This window comes from Lutjanus erythropterus, chromosome 14, assembly GCF_056507025.1.
Source record: "Lutjanus erythropterus isolate fLutEry1 chromosome 14, fLutEry1.hap2, whole genome shotgun sequence".
Lineage (NCBI taxonomy): Eukaryota > Metazoa > Chordata > Actinopteri > Lutjaniformes > Lutjanidae > Lutjanus > Lutjanus erythropterus.
This window is the reverse complement of record NC_139330.1, coordinates 22,307,868-22,326,425: the sequence shown is the minus strand read 5'-3', so window position 1 is coordinate 22,326,425 and position 18,558 is coordinate 22,307,868. Positions and strand designations below refer to the sequence as shown.

General features: G+C 37.6%; 1 protein-coding gene across 1 annotated transcript in view; it reads left to right on the top strand.

Annotated features, from left to right (window-relative positions):
- Positions 1-2,678: 2,678 nt before the first annotated feature.
- ryr2b (ryanodine receptor 2b (cardiac)) overlaps positions 2,679-18,558 on the top strand; it is a 71,263-nt gene continuing 55,383 nt past the window's right edge. The window contains exons 1-20 of the mRNA XM_084735423.1: positions 2,679-2,885; positions 7,445-7,564; positions 8,080-8,184; positions 8,524-8,598; positions 8,747-8,825; positions 9,416-9,528; positions 9,923-10,046; positions 10,342-10,438; positions 10,522-10,596; positions 11,078-11,234; positions 11,360-11,524; positions 11,658-11,779; positions 12,313-12,496; positions 12,586-12,721; positions 12,922-13,017; positions 13,205-13,323; positions 13,676-13,809; positions 16,120-16,361; positions 17,900-18,092; positions 18,268-18,487. Of these exons, the coding sequence (XP_084591549.1) occupies positions 2,838-2,885; positions 7,445-7,564; positions 8,080-8,184; positions 8,524-8,598; positions 8,747-8,825; positions 9,416-9,528; positions 9,923-10,046; positions 10,342-10,438; positions 10,522-10,596; positions 11,078-11,234; positions 11,360-11,524; positions 11,658-11,779; positions 12,313-12,496; positions 12,586-12,721; positions 12,922-13,017; positions 13,205-13,323; positions 13,676-13,809; positions 16,120-16,361; positions 17,900-18,092; positions 18,268-18,487 (2,604 nt within the window). The 5' untranslated portion in view covers positions 2,679-2,837. The remainder of the gene's footprint in view (positions 2,886-7,444; positions 7,565-8,079; positions 8,185-8,523; positions 8,599-8,746; positions 8,826-9,415; positions 9,529-9,922; positions 10,047-10,341; positions 10,439-10,521; positions 10,597-11,077; positions 11,235-11,359; positions 11,525-11,657; positions 11,780-12,312; positions 12,497-12,585; positions 12,722-12,921; positions 13,018-13,204; positions 13,324-13,675; positions 13,810-16,119; positions 16,362-17,899; positions 18,093-18,267; positions 18,488-18,558) is intronic.

Sequence of the window (18,558 nt, the reverse complement as noted above, 5' to 3'; positions counted from 1 at the left end):
GTGAATCACACAAGAGTGCTAAAATTCTGTAGAAGTTCTCAAAATAATGTCCGTGTCACTTCCCACAAACTGAACACAAGACACTGGAGCACAGTTTTAATTTAATACTCTATTTAGATGCAAGCAGTCCCCTTTAAAAGAAAAGTTGCCTCAGGCACCACAGATCTCTCTTGGTGAAGGAGATGTTCTAATTTTGGGTGAAAGCTTTTTGCTTTGCTGTATTTTGGTAGGAAAATAAAGATACTCAGGCAGTACTGACACCTTGAAGACATTTGCTGGCTCTGTTATCAACAAATTCAGTGAGTTAAACTTTGTATTTGAGGGTAATGGATTAATTAAATAAACTGTTTGTCAAACATTTATTTCACCTGATAAATTGTTGCTTGCACTATTTCTTTCATTTCCAATTTGTCACTATTGTGGAAAATATGTAGAGCCATAATGCACATGTAAACAGAAGCTCCATCAGTACCGGTTGTAAAAATAGCAAGACAAAAAGCCTATATTTTTATTCATGATCAGATTTCTATATGCCAAATTCTATCTGTATGTGATTCAAATTAATATTCATGTAGTCAATAATTGCAGGTTTGGGCTTGAACAGGTACAAATTATGACTGGGAGAAGATACTGGTTTGATTTGTTGTGTGGGTTGTATTTGCAGTGCTGGAGAGCTACATTTTAAGTATGTTTTACAATCTGAGATGTACATTAATATGCTTTGCCATAGAGCAAAGCTTAATGAGAAATGTATTACTTGGTAAAGTCATCCAGATTGTAGAAAAGTAATGTCTGCAATGTCATCTTCCAATTATTCCTTCACTGGATGGAAAGAATAATGTGTTAACGATTTAGCTTTTTGCAGAGCGTTGCCTCTCAAGACTAAAAATGTGAAATTTGAGCCCTTTATGGCATTACAGACTGCAAAAATTTGAAAGGCTTCTCCCTGAATGTGGAAAACAAATGTCGGTGCAATCAACATTATGCAATTTCTTCTGTGGAAGTGGTGTTTTGGTGCAAGGGTGTTACAGGTCATGTAATCAAAATGGACAGGGATCCTCTTAGGATAATGAAGCCTTCAGTGAATTTTATTGTGTTTTGCCCATTAGGTTTGGTTGCAGTGCTGTGCTAGCTTGAGAAAAGTCACAGGGTCACCAGAAATATTTGTCCCCTGGGCTTCATAAGTATCCAAAGCAATTCATCTGTTACTTTTCCAGGTAAAATGGACTAAAGCATTGGTCAAGTTTGACCAGATAATGTCTTTAGAGGAAGGGTTGATGGGGGTCATTCAAATCAAGTGGAAATAAACACAGGATATCTTGAATATCCATAGCAAATTCTGACATGCATTTTACAAATATATTTTTCTAATATCTTCCAAGATCTTTCCTTGGAAAAATTGTGTAATCTGATACAAATTGTGGGTAAAACTGAGACAGCGTTTAGTTGGTACATGCCGACTCTTGCAATTACTTCAGTTGGACAATTCCACACTTCCAATTAATTCAATATTGGACAATTAGAAACTGAGCTATTTCATATCAATATGAGTGCTGTGAAAAAAAGGTCTGTTACAAATCCAGAAAATGAAGCATTAAAAAACATTGTCTGGTCAAAATAAAAATAAGATGTTCTAGTATTAATTAATTTATTATAAAATATTTAATAATTTTATTTTTTACGTAATTATCCAGAGCACAAAGGTGCACATATGATACACAATTACCAGGCTATTAAAGTATTGATCTAAAAAGATTACACATAGGTAATCAGTACTTTTTAAAGCATGAAAATAAATCTCATATCGTCATGTTTAACCCTTAAAAAGAGAAAGAACGTCCCAAAAAGCACTTTCCCCCATAGGCCACCATTATAAAAGAGATGTCTGTAAAATTGTTTACAAGACACCTCAAACTGCAAACAAGTTCAGTTATGACTCTTGCTATTACAAGTTTTTGACCCATGAAGTTTTCATAATAAAACTTTCCTTTCCTTTCCTTGGACTGAATGAATAATATAATATAATATAATATAATATAATATAATATATATAAATAACATTAAAAGAGTACCTGGCTGCAGACCTTCGACCTCCGGAATTGGCAGGAAATCACGTGACCTCGGTGGTGGAAGACATTCTTCTTCGTGTTGTTTTTGCGTGACCGCTGTAGTTGCCCCGAAGCTCCGATGTTCAGTCAGGCGAATGGGGCCTTCTTGTTTGTCCACGGGTCACCGTGAGGTTGGGCGTAGAGAGGCGAATGTCAGCGTCCCGTCTGCCTGGTATACAAACGGCTAAGCTAATGTTAGCAGTGGATTTAGCTTAGACTAGCTCACAAACTGTGATTCACAAAACCCCGTAGCCCAGTCTGACGGTTGGCATTTCGCCATACATTGCGTAAACTACTGAGCTCGTGGTGTGTTTTTAATGTAGTGTTACAGACTTTTTAATAGACTCGCGAGCTCGATCACAGGTCTGGGGTTCCCTTCAAGACTCGACCATTAGTCTCCTTCCTCTGTTTATGTCGTTCATCTCGTAGTGATGTGTCTTATTTATAAGGGTCAGTGATACTTCCAGGTGAATATACTATGAGCTGCTGTACACTATAAACTGCTGTGACGCTTTCATTATTATTTTTCGTCACTAAACATAAAGTACTCTCTCCCGCCAAAAAAAAAAAAAAAAAAAAGATGGCGTCACGGGAGTCTAACGATAAACTCCGCCCACACGTCAACGGCTGTACACCTTGCTGCAACTTCTTCAGTCAGTCTTCTTCTGTTTCCCTCGGTGTCAACAGTATTACTCAAGACTATCTAATGTGGATCGTTTGGTTCAAATAATGGTTGACACTGGAGAGGGCGACGATGAATACCAGTTTCTACGAACGGTGAGTCAGACACTTTTCAAACTAGTGATAAATTTATAATATTTGGTCAAGGCACAAAGGATGCATTGGCTGACCATAGCTGAAATTAGCTACCTAGCTAGCTAGCTCTATGAATGAATATCCGCACCTTACTCTTTTTAGTTTTAAAACCGCTAATTCATATTTAAAATGTAACTCTTTATTTGTGCAGTCCTCTGGAGTTTAGTGTCTCAGGATGCAAAATCTGAATACTTTATTAATGGTAACTTCAACCTGAGTAGCTCAAAGATTTTTAATTTCATTATCGTCTAACCTAAGTTTTAATACTGCTGACCTAGAGTACTTTATAATGACTTTCGATTATGAGAATTATTTTAATATCATTAAGCATGTGTCTATCAAAATTAAGTGTGACATTATGGTGTATGGCCCAAGGCTGCCAATTTGAAGTTGTTCATGTCATGTTATTAATTTAATTAGGTTACTTAAAACATGATTCTAACATAACACATATAAAGTAATTCTGAATAGCAATTAATTTATAATCCTTATTTACTTGTAATGCACAGTGCCTCCCAGCAGCATTTTTGCTATCTTCATCACATTGTTTTATTTTGTCATTGATAGTAAAGGAAGACAACTAATGGGTTTTTTCATCCTCATTGCAAGATGCTATCTTTGTTCCCTAGTTGTAATCTGTCTCACAGCTTGTTATCTCTCCCCTCTGATAAGGGCATGTCACAGAGAGAGTGTGTGGTGTGGATATGAGACAAATACTCACACAGGCAGTGATGCAGATGGTTATTGAAGCTAGTATCCAGAGTATGGCTGGGCAATATGGACAAAATCAAGTATCAATATTTCTGAACAAATACCTTAATGTCAATATTGCGACAGTATTGTAGGGATGACCGTTACTTTCACAAAAAGGTTACACAATGATATTTTTGATGTACAGTCATCAACAATGTGGATATAATGACTAAGTGGGTAAAGGCAAATAATTCCAGCAGCTAGAACAGTCTGCTAAGATCAGAAAATTGCATTATTTAATGCAGCCTTTAAAACCAGGAAAAGATAACACTTAGATACCACACAGTCTCATATCTAGAACTGCAACAATTAATCAGTTGACCGATTCCTTTACTTCTCTAGCCACATTGGTTACTGTAAATAGATGGCCTTTGTAAAAGTGCACCTCTGCTTTTTTTGTCCCTAGAGGTCAATATTTCATGTCTTAAAAGTGTATTCATTTTTATGATGTTAATGGTGGTGGTCTTTGTTTGGGGTAAGGTGGTCCACCTCTGTTTGAAGACATCACTGGAAACCCTGAAAAGTACAGATTGAAATGTATAGACCAGCGTCAGTTTCAAATCCAAATTAAGACTTTTAAAAGCCTGTTACAGTCGTGTGAACATGCATTTCTAATTGTCAGGGCTTTGAATGAAGCACTGTAGCTTAGTGAATGTCCACTTGCCAAATGTACCTTGAAGAAGAACAGAGTCATCTAGCCATCTGAATGCCACACAGTGCCCCAGCGTTGGGCAGTGTGTTTGACTGATTGCAGAGTACTGCTGATATGAGGAGTGGAAAGAAGGGTGAATCAGGGGTCAGACAGTGCAGTATCTTCCCAATATGGAGGTATGCAGCCTGGTTACAGAGAGGTGTTGGTAGTCGTGGCTGCACGTTGGAGCCCAATCGTCTGTTGTCTCTGTCTACAGTTCCTTAAATAGATGTGAAAAGCCTAATTCCTTTGACGTGGTCAATTTGACATTTACATTGAGATAAGATAGTTTAAGTGACAGAGATCTACTATAAATGCATTCATAGTAGGACTAGATCATGTAGCAGGGGTCTATGCTTACTTTTGTGTGTTAAGAATATATGGCCACTGTCTTTTTTTTTTTTTTTTTTTTTTTTACAGTATATTTATTGGGTTGAGAATCATAAAAGTACAAATTGAAGGGCTTAGAAGATATACATATCCTCTTTTCCAACTTATTCTGTAGCACAGAACACATTCTCCACACCAAAAATAGATATAAATGAAATAATCAAACAATATATTAGTTAATTATTATGTGGTTAACAACTAACCAACAGACAAATGGACAAATAAAAAACAAAACAGGCAAAAAACAAAACAAACAAGCAAAGGTTCACAGAATTACAGTTCTCAGGGGTAATCAGGTATACTGAACATAGTAACATATTGAGCACTTAGATCTACATGGAGATGTATTATGAGATCTCAGTCTATGCTAGTCCGTACGGTCCACTCCTAAGGGTCTGGGCCCCATCATTTCAAATATAGTCCAGAAAGGGGTCCCAAATGTGAAAAACCTTGAATGGATAGTCCTTGAGCCAGAAGCTTTTACCTTCTAAAGGGATAAGTTCCATAGTGCTCTGAATCCAATATGAAACCGTAGGAACAGTATCTGAAATCCACTGAAGAAGAACACATCTCCTTGCACTAAAATGAAGCACCTTAAGCAGCTTCAGTGAAGAGGGGCTAAGGTTCAGTGCTGCTGACTGGATCCCAAGAATACAAAATATAGGCTCAATCGTCAGTTTTTTCTTAAAAATAATATCAATTTCTTTACACACTTTGACCTAGAAGTCATTAATAAGGGGGAAGTCAAAGACACAATGGAAATACGCACCTTCAGAAATTGTGCACTTCCTGCAGTATTTTGAAAGCAAAGGATTAAATGTATTGTGTTTCAGCGGGGTAATCTGGAGCCTATATATAACCTGATAGGTAAACAATCTGAGGAGCATGACCAGATACTGTCTCTCTTATCATTCTTGATAGCCTCCCCAAAATCAGCTTACCAGGAAGATCTGATTTGACCCACATATTCATTATTTGGGATTGACAGGGCCCCATAAAACCGAGTGATAGGTTTCTTGGTGTCAAGATTTTGAATAACCTTTTCTACTGCTGAAAGGAAGAACCCATTGGGGTGTAACTTTGTGGCAGAAGAGATAAAGCTACATATCTGCAAATATTTGAAAAAGTTATTCTAAGGAAGATTATACTTCTCTCTAAGCTGATCAAAGGATGTTTGGTTTTCTAGTTTTCTTGTCAGTTTTTAAACTTTTACAGTACTTTGTAGGATAAAATTGGCCTTTACTTTGTTGCAAACCCATTTCATGGAAGCATATAAAATGTTATGGAGAGGAATAGGGGCCACAGGGGCAGCCTCCAAGGTAAGACAAGGTAGAATAGGGGTCGTCTCTAAACCAGTGCAATAGATAGGTACAGAGGCATGCAATTTGGTAGCATTTAATATCTGTCAGTCCCAGCCCCCCTTCCTCAAAGGATGCTGCAGTGTTGTAAGCCCTCTTGTTCCTCCAAAGAAAGGATGATAGCAAACTATTTAGAACTGAAAGTGATTTCCTTGTTAAAAGAGCTGGGATCATTTGAAAGGGATAAAACAACTGTGGAAATATATTTATCTTAAAAAGATTCACTCTTCCGTAGGAGAGACAGTGGCAATGCTGTCCAGTGAGGCAGGTCTTTTCTAATCTTACGAATAAGGGGTATGACGTTGGCGTGTTTTTTTTTTGTTTTTTTTGTTGAGAAAGAGAATTTTTGAGAAATTACATTGATGCATTGCTTTTTAACGTTAAACATACAGTTTGCACAAGGTGCAGGAGCAAGAGATTACTTTTTTTATGCATCCCGTTTTAACCAGCATACAGGCTGCTTATTCTTATAAAGAATTGCAGTCAGTGCTGTAACTAAGGGTTATTTTCATTGTTGATTAAGCTGTTTATTATTTCTGAAAGCCCAAGATGACATCTTCAAATGTATTGTTTTGGCCACAAGATAACACAAAGATATTCAGTTTATTGGCACAAAGGGGTAAAGAAACCAGACAATATTAATATTTTAAAAGCTAGAATGAGAGAACTTTGACCCTTTGTTTTCTTAAAAAAAACCAAACTAATTAATCAATTATCAAAATAGTTGGTGATCAGAGTAATAATCAATTCATAATTGATTAGGGTGATCGTTGGATATGTATCTAGCACAATGAAACAACAGTGGCCTACTGACTTCATTACACCTTATTTTTCACAAGTAACTTTCTCCAAATATTGTAGACCCTGATTCAGAGGTATTAAGCTGATAAGCTTAAATTAAAGTTAATTATTGTTTGATTCAATTAAAATTTTCAGGGTTTCTGTCATTTACTTCATGGATATTTGTGAGTTGTTTTACTGGATTACTAAAGGCTAAATTCGTGCCAGCACTGTGTGGAAATGTTGGGTCACCATGCCCCAAAATGCTGTAAACTTTCCTAAAAGAATTCTATTATCAGTGAGATTCAGTGAAGCGTTATCGTATCGCTTGGTATAAATGCTGAGTAAATAAAGAGGGAGCACTAAATTCTCTTTGGGAAGATGGTCTTCAACAGATCTGTATCAGCTTTGGTCTTAACAAACAAATCAGTTAACTCTTAATTTGCACTCACACCAGAAATGTGCTTTTTTTTATGTACATAGATATCTTACTCTTATGCAGGTGAGAGTTTATGCTTACTGTTGTTTCCGTGTTTGTTATTTCTCAGGGAGATGACGTGGTGTTGCAGAGCATCTTCACTTCCCAGGAGGAACATGTGAAGCTCTGTCTTGCTGCTGAGGGATTTGGTAGCAGACTCTGCAGGCTTGAGCCCACCTCTAACTGCAAGGTAAAAAGCTACACCTCATTGCCAGAGCAGTCCATTTGTCAATTATCATCACGTTTCATCACTCATGAAAATTTAAGTAATGAAGAGAAATGTGTAAAATGAGCAAATAATTCACGGAAAAGTGACCGAATGGCTAGCCTTCACAGAAATTCTGTAGCCTCTGTATGTTGAACATCAGGGTACACAGTAATCAAATCTTCAAACTGTAAATGTTTGTTTTCTTAATTTCCTACTACCAAATGACATCTAAATTAATAACTAAATACATTTAATAATTCATATTTCTTCCATGTTTACTATGTTCCTTAATATTTTTCCAGTGTCTTTTTATAATATATGTTTTTGTTAGATTTTTTTGGGCCAGATCTCTTTTTTCCCTAATTTGGACTGCCCAATTCCAATTTGCTGTAGTCCTTGTCACATCTAATTGCACTGTTAGGCTGTGGAAAGAGTAGACAGATATGAAGTTACCTCAATGACATTTATTTGATTTATTGTGTCTTTATTTTTAACAGAATGTTCCACCGGACTTGTCTGTATGTGGCTTTGTCCTGGCCCAGTGTCTCTCTGTTAGAGCCCTGCAGGAGATGTTGACCCACAGCGAGCACCTGGCTACAGAGGTGAGAATCTTCATTGTGACGTTCATATTTAAGTATCTCCATACTTAACATACATAAATTGCCAGGTTAAACTGACCTCATATCAGCCTTACTTGTAAATGAAAGCAAAATATATGCCAGGTTAACACAATCTTAAAACACTGACAGAACCATCATAAAGCTGGAACCGCTGACGTTAACATGAACTAACAAGTGAATTACATTAACCACACATTGTATGATTGTTTGCTTCTTTTATATTATTTATTAGGATGATTTCTATTTGAGTTTATTCACTTCTCACACTAGTGTTATTGTCATTCTAAGAGTTCTATAATGCTGTGTGATTGTGATTTACAGGTGGGAGCTGGAGGAAACCATCGCACTCTCCTTTATGGCCAAGCAGTGCTGTTTCAACACTCATACACTGGCATGGTGAGTCATTTTGATATAATGCAGAAATAATTCAGATTGTTTTAGTTGTACTTTTTCCACTTCGATATAGTAAAAAGATTTATCAACTTAAAAAAAAAGTGTTCATATGTCTACTTAAATATATATCCATTGTTTATTACACTTCCAGTATCTCAGCTGCTTGTCTTCATCTCAGTCTTCAACTGACAAATTGGCATTTGATGTCGGTCTGCAAGAAGATAAAGCAGGTATTTGGTATCAGACTTTTTTTTTATTCAACAGTGAATAATTCAAATGTCAGTACATTCGTTTTTATAATTCTCTTAAATGTACCCACAAAAATGTATGTATTCATACCATTGTTATTCTTTTCTTATAATTATAATATGATGTGGTTTATTCGTAATTTTAAATGACCTGTGTGTAGGATTTAGTGGTATCTGGCAGTGAAGTTGTAGACTGCAACCACCTGAATCACACACATTTCACCCTCTCATTCTAAGCGCATAGGAGAACTATGGTGGTTGCAAACTTCCAAAAAACACGAAAGACTCACCCACCATGTTTTTATAGTAGCATGGAGAAAAAAAAGACAAATCAGAAGAAGAGGAACCATGCCTTCTGTAGATATTAATATCATATTCTAAGATTAATGAAACACAACGGTTCTTATTAACAGGTGATTATGCACTAATGTAACATGAATATTATTCCATTCCTGGTATATTCTGGCAATAGACCCCCTAAATCTTACACACTCAACCCTGAACTGTGAGTAAGCCTTTGGCAAACATGTGGAACAGCAATTACTTAAATTTGTGTTTTGTTTGTGGTTTAGGTGAAGCATGTTGGTGGACCATCCACCCAGCATCCAGACAGAGGTCAGAGGGAGAGAAAGTGCGTGTTGGAGATGACCTCATCCTGGTCAATGTGTCCTCAGAGAGATATCTGGTGAGTCAGTAAAGAAGTTTTTTTATGCTTAGACAACAAAAAATCTGATTTAAATATTTGAGATTATATCAAATGCACTCTAGCCCTGTTATTCATTTGAAGAAAGAACACAAGACTGCTAATTGAACATTTGAAGTTGGTAAATGGAATGTGTGTTTTCATCTCCTGCATTTCTTCTCTATCTTTCCTCTGAGCTTTGCAGAACCAGAAACTACCATTTATATGTTATTGATTTAATTTTCCTTGAATTCATTTGCAAACTTTGTTTTCTCTGCCTCTGAGGAGTTGTGTAGCATAATTGTTTATGATGACAGCTACTACAGTGGAAAAATCAGAAGTTGTTTTCATTGTTGATGAGACCATTTTTGCTATTACCATTTTGTTTTCTCCCCAGCACCTGTCCTTTGGCACTGTATTTGACAACAAAAGCTTGAGTGACAGCCTGATTGTTAATGCAGCCTTCCAGCAGACTCTCTGGAGTGTTGCTCCCATCTGCTCTGGAGGGGGAGTTGCTCAAGGCAAGTTTGACAACTGACTGTTCCAAAAAATGTGATTGGTCAAAGAGATGTTTCATATATAAATGATGTCCCTTGTTTTTTGCAAACTGACAGACATTACAAATGCAGATGCCAATTAATACTTGTGTAAGAGATGTGCCTATAGTTATTATGAAGCATACCCTGTGCTTTTTTGCTTGGAATAGTCACCCTTGTTTAGATACCAGTAATAGACAAGAAATGGCCTGTTTCAAAGATGCAGTAAGATTTCCCTTTTGAGTGGAGATTACCTCTGTGTTTGTTGTGCTAATTCTAGGATACCTGAAGGGGGGTGACACGTTGCGGCTTCTTCACAGCCACAGTGACGCGTGTCTGACTATTCCATCCACAGAGCAGGGGGAAGAGCTTCAAAGGTCAGTTCAACATGAGTATCTGCTCATGCCAGCAAGACAAAACGTCCTTTACTTCAATGGTCATGTGTTTTTTCTTAATCTAGGACGTTGCATTATGAGATTGGATCAGTCTCCAGCCATGCCCGCTCTCTCTGGAGGCTGGAGATTCTGCGTGTTGTGTAAGTATACATTGGATATAATGATCCACTCACTTGCAGTCTAAATGAATATTTACTGTAGCCTCATAAAAGGATGACATTTTAAGCTCTATAGGTTTAAACTCATTATTGGAAAACACATCGCATTTTTATAGTCTCATCTGTAAGACCTTTTGCCAAAAAGAGAAAATAATCCAGACATACACACAGTAGTCGATGGTTGTTGAGACCATAGAGCGAGTCTGTATCATGTTGCGTACATTGTTTCTGGTCACTGCCAGAGCAGGACCTAAAATTTCCGTTTCTGCTGTTTTTGCCCACAAAGGCTTTACAGAGTTGCTGGAACCATATTTAATATTGCTGGCCCAGAATGGAATTAGGGTTGTGTGTCCCCTGCTTGCTCCCCTGCAATTTCAACAATAAAAAGGAAAAACTAAATGTTTTGGACTGTTCAGTTTCCCTCAGAGGAAAATGAAAACACAATGCTCTTGATATTCCTCAGTTGGAGTGGTAGGCATACATGCTGGGGGCAGCCTTTCCGACTCTGCCATATGACCACTGGGAGGTACCTGGGTCTTACAGAGGACAAAGGCTTGCAGCTGGTTGATCGGGACAAGGCTGACATCAACGCAACCTCTTTCTGCTTTCGATCGTCGAAGGTCAGGAGTCACATGAGAAATACACTGAAGCGTTTTTTAAGGTTGCTGTGATCAATTCATAATTATTATCAGTGAAACAGTCTGTTTGGGATACATGTGACAATGGATTTTTTTTTTGTCTGTAGGAGAAGCTAGACTCTGGCTCAAAGACTAATGCTGATGGCATGGGGACCCCAGAGATCAAGTATGGAGACTCCATTTGTTATGTTCAGCACGTAGACTCTGGGCTCTGGCTCACGTACCAAGCTACTAATGCCAAATCTACACGTATGGGAGTGGCTCAGCGAAAGGTAAACTTTAGAGTCAAAGTTATTATTATGACAGAATCATTATTGATTAATGTTAAATGTGAAAATGTGCTGAATACCACTTTCACAAAGTGCAAGAATAAATTTTAAGCTATTGCAAATAATGCGTTTCCAGGCTATTCTGCACAGTGAGGGTCATATGGACGATGGGCTGACACTGTCTCGCTCTCAGAGTGAAGAATCTCACACAGCCAGACTTATCCGGAGTGCTACTCTCCTTTTCACTCACTTTATCAGGTATTGGATGGCATATCTAGAACATAATTTGAGGATACCTCACCTATAGAGACATGGTTAGACTGACATCATGAAAGTTGTTTCCACTTGGAATGTTCTCTACCTCAATAAAGATTGAGGTTAAATATTATACTAAATATCTTGCTGCAAATGAGTTCATAGTACAAGTTTTGCACGTCCTTGTTAGTGGTAGACCCATAAATCAGCTGATCTATTAGTATTGGTGTATATATTGGCAAGTAGGTAACAACAGTTGTAGTATAGACATGCCAGACTTGGTTTAAAGTAATTTTGTGTCTTCACAATATGTACTGTGGTCTAAGTAAAAGAAAAAGATCACAGCCAGTCACATACAAATAGTACCTAATATCCTTAGATCCTTGAATAAAAAGGCTAACATTGCATATGTATCATAGAAAACTGCTAGGGCCAGTCATACTGGTCACTTTCAAACCAGGGCTTCTTTTACAGATAGCAAAAGATTTGGAAGTGTGGTAGTTTGAGTCATTGTACTTAACCCACCTTTTCTTTAGGAAACTGGATGCTTTTAGTCAACAAGGCAACCACACATCTGTCAGCCTGCCAATGGAGATAGTGACACATAGTCTGCAGGATCTGATAAACTATTTCCAGCCTGTACCAGAGGGGCTGGACCATGAGGCCAGGCAGAACAACATGACAGTGCTAAAGAATCGTCAGAACATGTTTCAAGAAGAGGTAAATACATATGTGTGTAAATAAATAAATTCTTCCTAGGTGAGGTGTGTTTGTCACTGTTTCATAAGTACACTTTGTTTTCTTCTCAGGGTGTGATAGATCTGGTCCTGGATTGTATTGACCATCTACACCAATATAGTAGTGCCTCTCATTTTGCTGAGGCTGCTCCGAGTGACACAGGAGAAGAGTGGGAGACCATCCTCAACCATTTCTATGAGCTACTGGGTGAGAATTAACATGTATCTTCTTAATACAAATGGCTCAATTTCACGTTTTCATCTTCAATACTGATGCCAAATGGATACAAATTCTTCTTCTTTGATATCTACTAAGTTGTTAATACTCAACTGAAACACATTTTGTTTAAAATACCTATCTTTAAAGTGTTTCTGTTTCCTTAATGTTTCCCTCTTTTTCCCCTTTAGCTGCTCTGCTCCAGGGAAACCGTGTAAACTGTGCACACTTCGCAGGTTCTCTAGACTGGCTGATTGGCAGGCTAGACCGCCTAGAGGCCTCTTCTGGTTCGTTGGATTTTTGGTCATTTCATCAGTGGTCCTAGATTTAATTTGCAAAACATTCAAAAAAATGAAAAATGTTGATCTTACAGTAGCTTTGTATTCCTGTTTGAGTTGTTTTACATCAGTGATTATGTGGTGAAATATTCTGGGTATACATTGTTATGTCTTGTCATGTTACTGTTATGTACAGGAGTCTTGGAGGTTCTGCAGTGTGTCCTAGAGGAAAGTCCTGAAGCACTCAATGTCATCAAAGAAGGACACATTCATTCTATAATCTCTTTTCTAGACAAGCATGGACACAACCACAAGGTAATGTTTGCAAGATTTTTGTGTTTTTTTAAAACACTGAAAAATAATAAGAAGTAATGAGCATACTTTATTAATAAAATATGCACAACAACCAGTTATTGTCTTTTTTGTCATGTCACTTCTGTATTTACAGGCTGGAATGCAGTAGAAAGTATAGAGTTTTAGAGAAAAATATCCATTATTGTCTTGTAAATGGTTTAGAAATGAGCCAGTGTCAGTGTTGCACATAAATGCAAAAACATGGAAGTACTGTGGCTGTAATAGCCATTTTTGATCTGTTCTCTAATGTGGGATAATTTCCATGTGTTTATGGAGCTATGTCTGGGTGAAGTGCTGACAGGTTGTGTTCCAGGTGCTGGAGGTGCTTTGCTCTCTGTGTGTGTGCCATGGTGTAGCGGTGCGGGCCAATCAAAACCTCATTTGTGACAACCTGCTGCCAGACAGAGACTTGCTGCTCCAAACACATCTGGCTAATCGCGTCACCAGGTACAACTTATGTATTATACTGAGTGTTTTCACTCAGTAGGACTACTGTGCTTTGTCTCTAAGTCATTCCTTTCTTTGCAGTTCTATTCTATCCTTTTTAATTTAGTGTTTTTCTAATTTTGTGTGCCATTCACTATACCTGAAAATCAAATGTACAAAAGTTACATAAAAAAATGATAAAATATGATTTATTATGACAAAAGAACACAATTAAAATGTGTCTGTGTTACACAGAGTGCATCTACACATATTCCGTCCTTGCTTTTATTTACTGTTGATGCCACCATTGAATGAGGGCTTCTTCAAATACTTGCTCATGCCTCTGTTTAGCCAAGTGCTGTTTGTCAACTGGTGGTGCCCTAGGTATGCTTTTATTAGTTTTTCTTCTGTAAGAAGGTCCATGTCCTTGATATAAGAGACACTTCAGGTTTTTCCACAGCACAGCACTCATCTTTTCTCTGTTGGACTCGAGTTAACTGAAGAATTACTTGTCTCCTTCAGTGTCAGCTCATCATTTGCTGCACCACTTCTTTTTGTCTGGATAGATCAGACCAAAAATGTTGCAGCAGAGATGTATATGTCTCAGTCTTTTCCAGTGAGACTTTGGAAAAGTTGCCCACTGCCTGAAATGGTATGGCTCAACAGAGTTAATTTTTGACAGTTTCATCATATTTCATGTTCCTGTCTCTCTCTCAATATTTTGTCCCAGTCTGATCGTGTAGGCAGTTTCCATTTCCTTTTTCCTTTGAGCTTGTTTTTTTTTTTAACTTCACCTGCCCTTTTTTTTTTACTCAGCAGCTGCCTTCTTTTATCATGCTTTTCTCCATCAGCAGCCCATTTTGTTCCTCAGGCCTTATAGCTTATTTTGTTTCATATTCTTCACACCTGCTCAGTCCATTCCCCAGCTCTTTCTTCATCCTCAAGCGACTTCTCATTCTATCAATTTTACTTCTTGTTCATCAAAATGCCTCATTAGTGCATCTGCTTTCATTTTTATTTCCTTCATCTCATCAATTGTTTTTCTCTTTCTTTCTCCCCTTTCCCATCACATTTTGTAAATTTTTCCAGATGCCCTTTGTCCTGTTGTTTTTTTTTTTTCTTGATCAATTCTTCTTTTCTATTTTTATCCAATCTCCTACATAATTTTAACCAAATCGTAGTTTTCTCTGTGTCCTTTTACCATTTCCCCATTTCCCTCCTTCTGTCCTCATGTCCCCACTGTCATTAGAGCTCTGTCAAGGGCAAGATTAGTGTCACGATATGAACTGTCATTTACTCTCCAGACACCATGTTGCCAGGACTTAATTCCAACAACATGTTTGTCATTTTATTGTCCACATACCTCTCCATCTTACTGTTTCTCATACGCTGCTTCTTGTATTATTTTTTGTAATTTAGTTTCAGCATTGATATCGGGAGGTCAAAATAATAACCTGGCCCTGTATTTGCTCACTCATTTATATATTTATTGCGATGCAATGAGCTGTGCCCATGAGAGTTAGACCGCTTCCTAAAATACAGCAAGTGAGTGAACTCAAGCGGATGGAGGGCAAAACATTGTCCTGATATAATAAGATCAATGTTGCAGCAGCACCACTTGTGAGTTCTCCCTCAGATGAGTACAGATGAGTAAGTGAAGTGAAGTGATTTAATTGTAAATAACATAATTTCCTTAAGTCAGTCTTATTTCTATATACTTGGATGAGAGTTTACTTACTTGTAACACCCCGATTTCTTTCAAGTCCTTGTCCTTTCTGAGGTTATTCCCATAAAATGATTGCTGTGGATCGTATAAAAGATGCCACTTCTCAGCACCGTTAATTAGTCTCTTGTCCTCTCTATTGGCTGCTTTGATGAGGGGAATGAAAAAGGTCAAGGATGTCAGCAGTGAGTTTTAACAGATAAAACACATTGGAAATGAAGCAAGTGCTAGAAACTTTGCTAAAATAGAGCCAGTGAGGAAGTGATGTGATGCTGTGGGCTGCAGAGACTATTAAATGCCCCGCATAACAGAAATATATATTGTGTGGTCCTACATGGAGAAGTATGATAAAGAATAAACAAGCATACCAGAGACTGTCTGCTTATTAGATATTCAGTTCAGTGATCCTCTGTGGTACAGCAAGTCTGTTGTTCAGCTCACCTCAGTCAAAACCTCCATCCTACCTTTCTAAATTATTTTTTTACAGGTAGTGATATATTTCATACGCTGCATTTAAATGTCCACTTTCTTAGGATTTACTGCTCTTCTTAACTGTTCTTCTGCCCTTTGTTTGTTTCCGACACTCCCTGCATGTTGCTCCACCACAGCATGAGACCAAACATCTTTTTGGATATGGGGGAAGATTCAGCTCAGCATCGCAGGTGGTACTATGAACTGGTTGTGGATCAAGTCGAGCCTTTCCTCACATCTGAGCCCACACACCTGCGTGTTGGCTGGGCTTGCACTGAGGGCTACCAGCCCAGGCCCTCAGGAGGTGAGGGCTGGGGCTGCAACGGGGTGGGAGATGACTTCTGCTCCTATGGCTTTGATGGACTTCACCTCTGGTCAGGTGAGGATGAGATCAAACAAGAGATAAAAGATAGAGTAATACATAAGTACTACTGGGGAACTCACTGAAATACACTCTCATCACAACCATGTTTCTTGTTTAGTTTTGTCAGAGTGCACATTTATGAGAGTTTTTACTGATCCTTAGAGGTTTTCAAAAAAATATTTTTATTGCAGATACAAATCATACAGTGTACAATTAAAATTAATGAAGAAGAAAGATTATATAAAGAAATAAGATAGAAGAATAGATATAGAAATAAAGAAATAAATATTGACAACCAACATCACATACAGTTTCCTTCAGTGTACACCGGAGTTAATACCGATCCTTAGCCCGGAGACATATTTGCTTTTAAGTACATGTTCACATCCACATCCACATGCATCATGGCTGCCTCACATATCCTGCCTCCATTTGGAGCAATGATTGTTCATTTCCTTAGAAATAAACACTATGCTTTTGTGAACGCCAATGTGTTGTTACAGTAAATGGTAAGTATATGTCCACCCTTAGAGTTAAATTGTAATCTAGGTATGCAAAATATCTATAAAGAGTACAGATACAGACCAACATAGACCACTTTTTACACACATACAAAAGATATATGTTAGGATAGAAACACGGTGTGTTATCAGATTGACAGGAGAGTTTCATAAGAAGAAACAGGCATACAGGTTTGACTTATATTTTATAATCTTAAATTCTTCTTCACAAACTAAAGTGGTTCACAAATTCCAGGGTACTGCACATTAGCATCTAGAGATGTGCCTTTGTGCATTTAATTAAGTGCCATATAAGGCATATATGGTTAATGTATCATGCTTAATTAAAAGAAGTAACAAAGAAGCTCAATAAACTAGATTTTATTTGCCCGTTTAGAAAAACTCAAATCTCAGCAGCGATTGAAGTAAAAGCAATTAAAATTATAGTTCAGCAACACTCAGCGATCCAGAGAGAGCTAGTAACTGCTTGTTTCTTAAAGCCTGCATAGGGAGAGGTGGGGAAAGATGATATTAAAGCAGCAGCAGTAGTGATGCAGACAGATTTTTAACAAAGATTTGTTAATGCCATATTAAGATCAATTCAGAAAAGAGAAAAACTTGTCAAAATGAACAATCTCATTGCATTTTAGTCCTGTTAAGCATGATGTACTTGAACAACAATTTAATTCCATATTTGAATTTAAGAATTGCTCTGATAGTGATTAATGGTGTTCTCTTGTGTTGCTCTGCAGTGGCCCTGGAGTTATGTTCCAAAAATGTATGTTGTTATAATGTCAGCCTCGATTTTTACACTGTTTTTTTAAATGTGATGAAATGTGAGCATCTTATGAAAATAATACAAAAATGTGTATTTTATTTTACATTATTTTTGTTTTCCATTTAATAAAGTATGGCAAATCTTTCAGACACGGTAATGTGTTCCTCCACTTAAATGCTGCCTCAGTTTGAGCTGAAGAGAAACCAACAACTTCAAAGAAAAAAAAAAAAAGAAATCTAAACTTGGATGACTTGGCTGTGTCTCCTGAATCTCAGGCTGTGTAGGCCGCAGAGTGAGCTCTCCCTTCCCTCACCTACTGAAAGACGACGATGTGGTCAGCTGCTGTCTTGACCTCAGCGCACCATGCATCTCATTCCGAGTCAACGGTCTACCTGTGCAGGGCATGTTGGAGAACTTCAGTGCTGATGGTCTCCTTTATCCTGTGGTCAGCTTCTCTGCTGGAGTCAAGTTAGTTGTGGAGATACGTTTTAGTTTTTTCAGTATTTTGTCCCTTTCTATAGTAAAGAGTGTAATAAAAGTCAATTGAAAAATCTGTCTTTATGCATTCTTGTCTCAGTTCATTCTTTTGTCTCTGTAACTGACCTCTCCATTCTTTCGTCCTTGACTCATTTCTGGAAATCAGGGTTCGTTTTCTATTCGGAGGAAGGCATGGAGATTTTCGCTTCTTGCCACCCCCAGGTTTTGCTCCATGCTGTGATGCTTTGCTCCCGAGAGTCAAGCTGAAGGTAGAGCCATGTCACAAATACATCTTGGATTATGGAGAGGGCAAACAAGAGCTCATTGGTCCTTTGGTACCTGCCTCTGCAGTGACCTTTATTCCCACACCAGTCGACATCAGCAAGGTAAAAATTATTATTCTTCTTTCCTTTTTTCATTTTAATTATTAACTCATTGTACAAGTAGATTTTATATT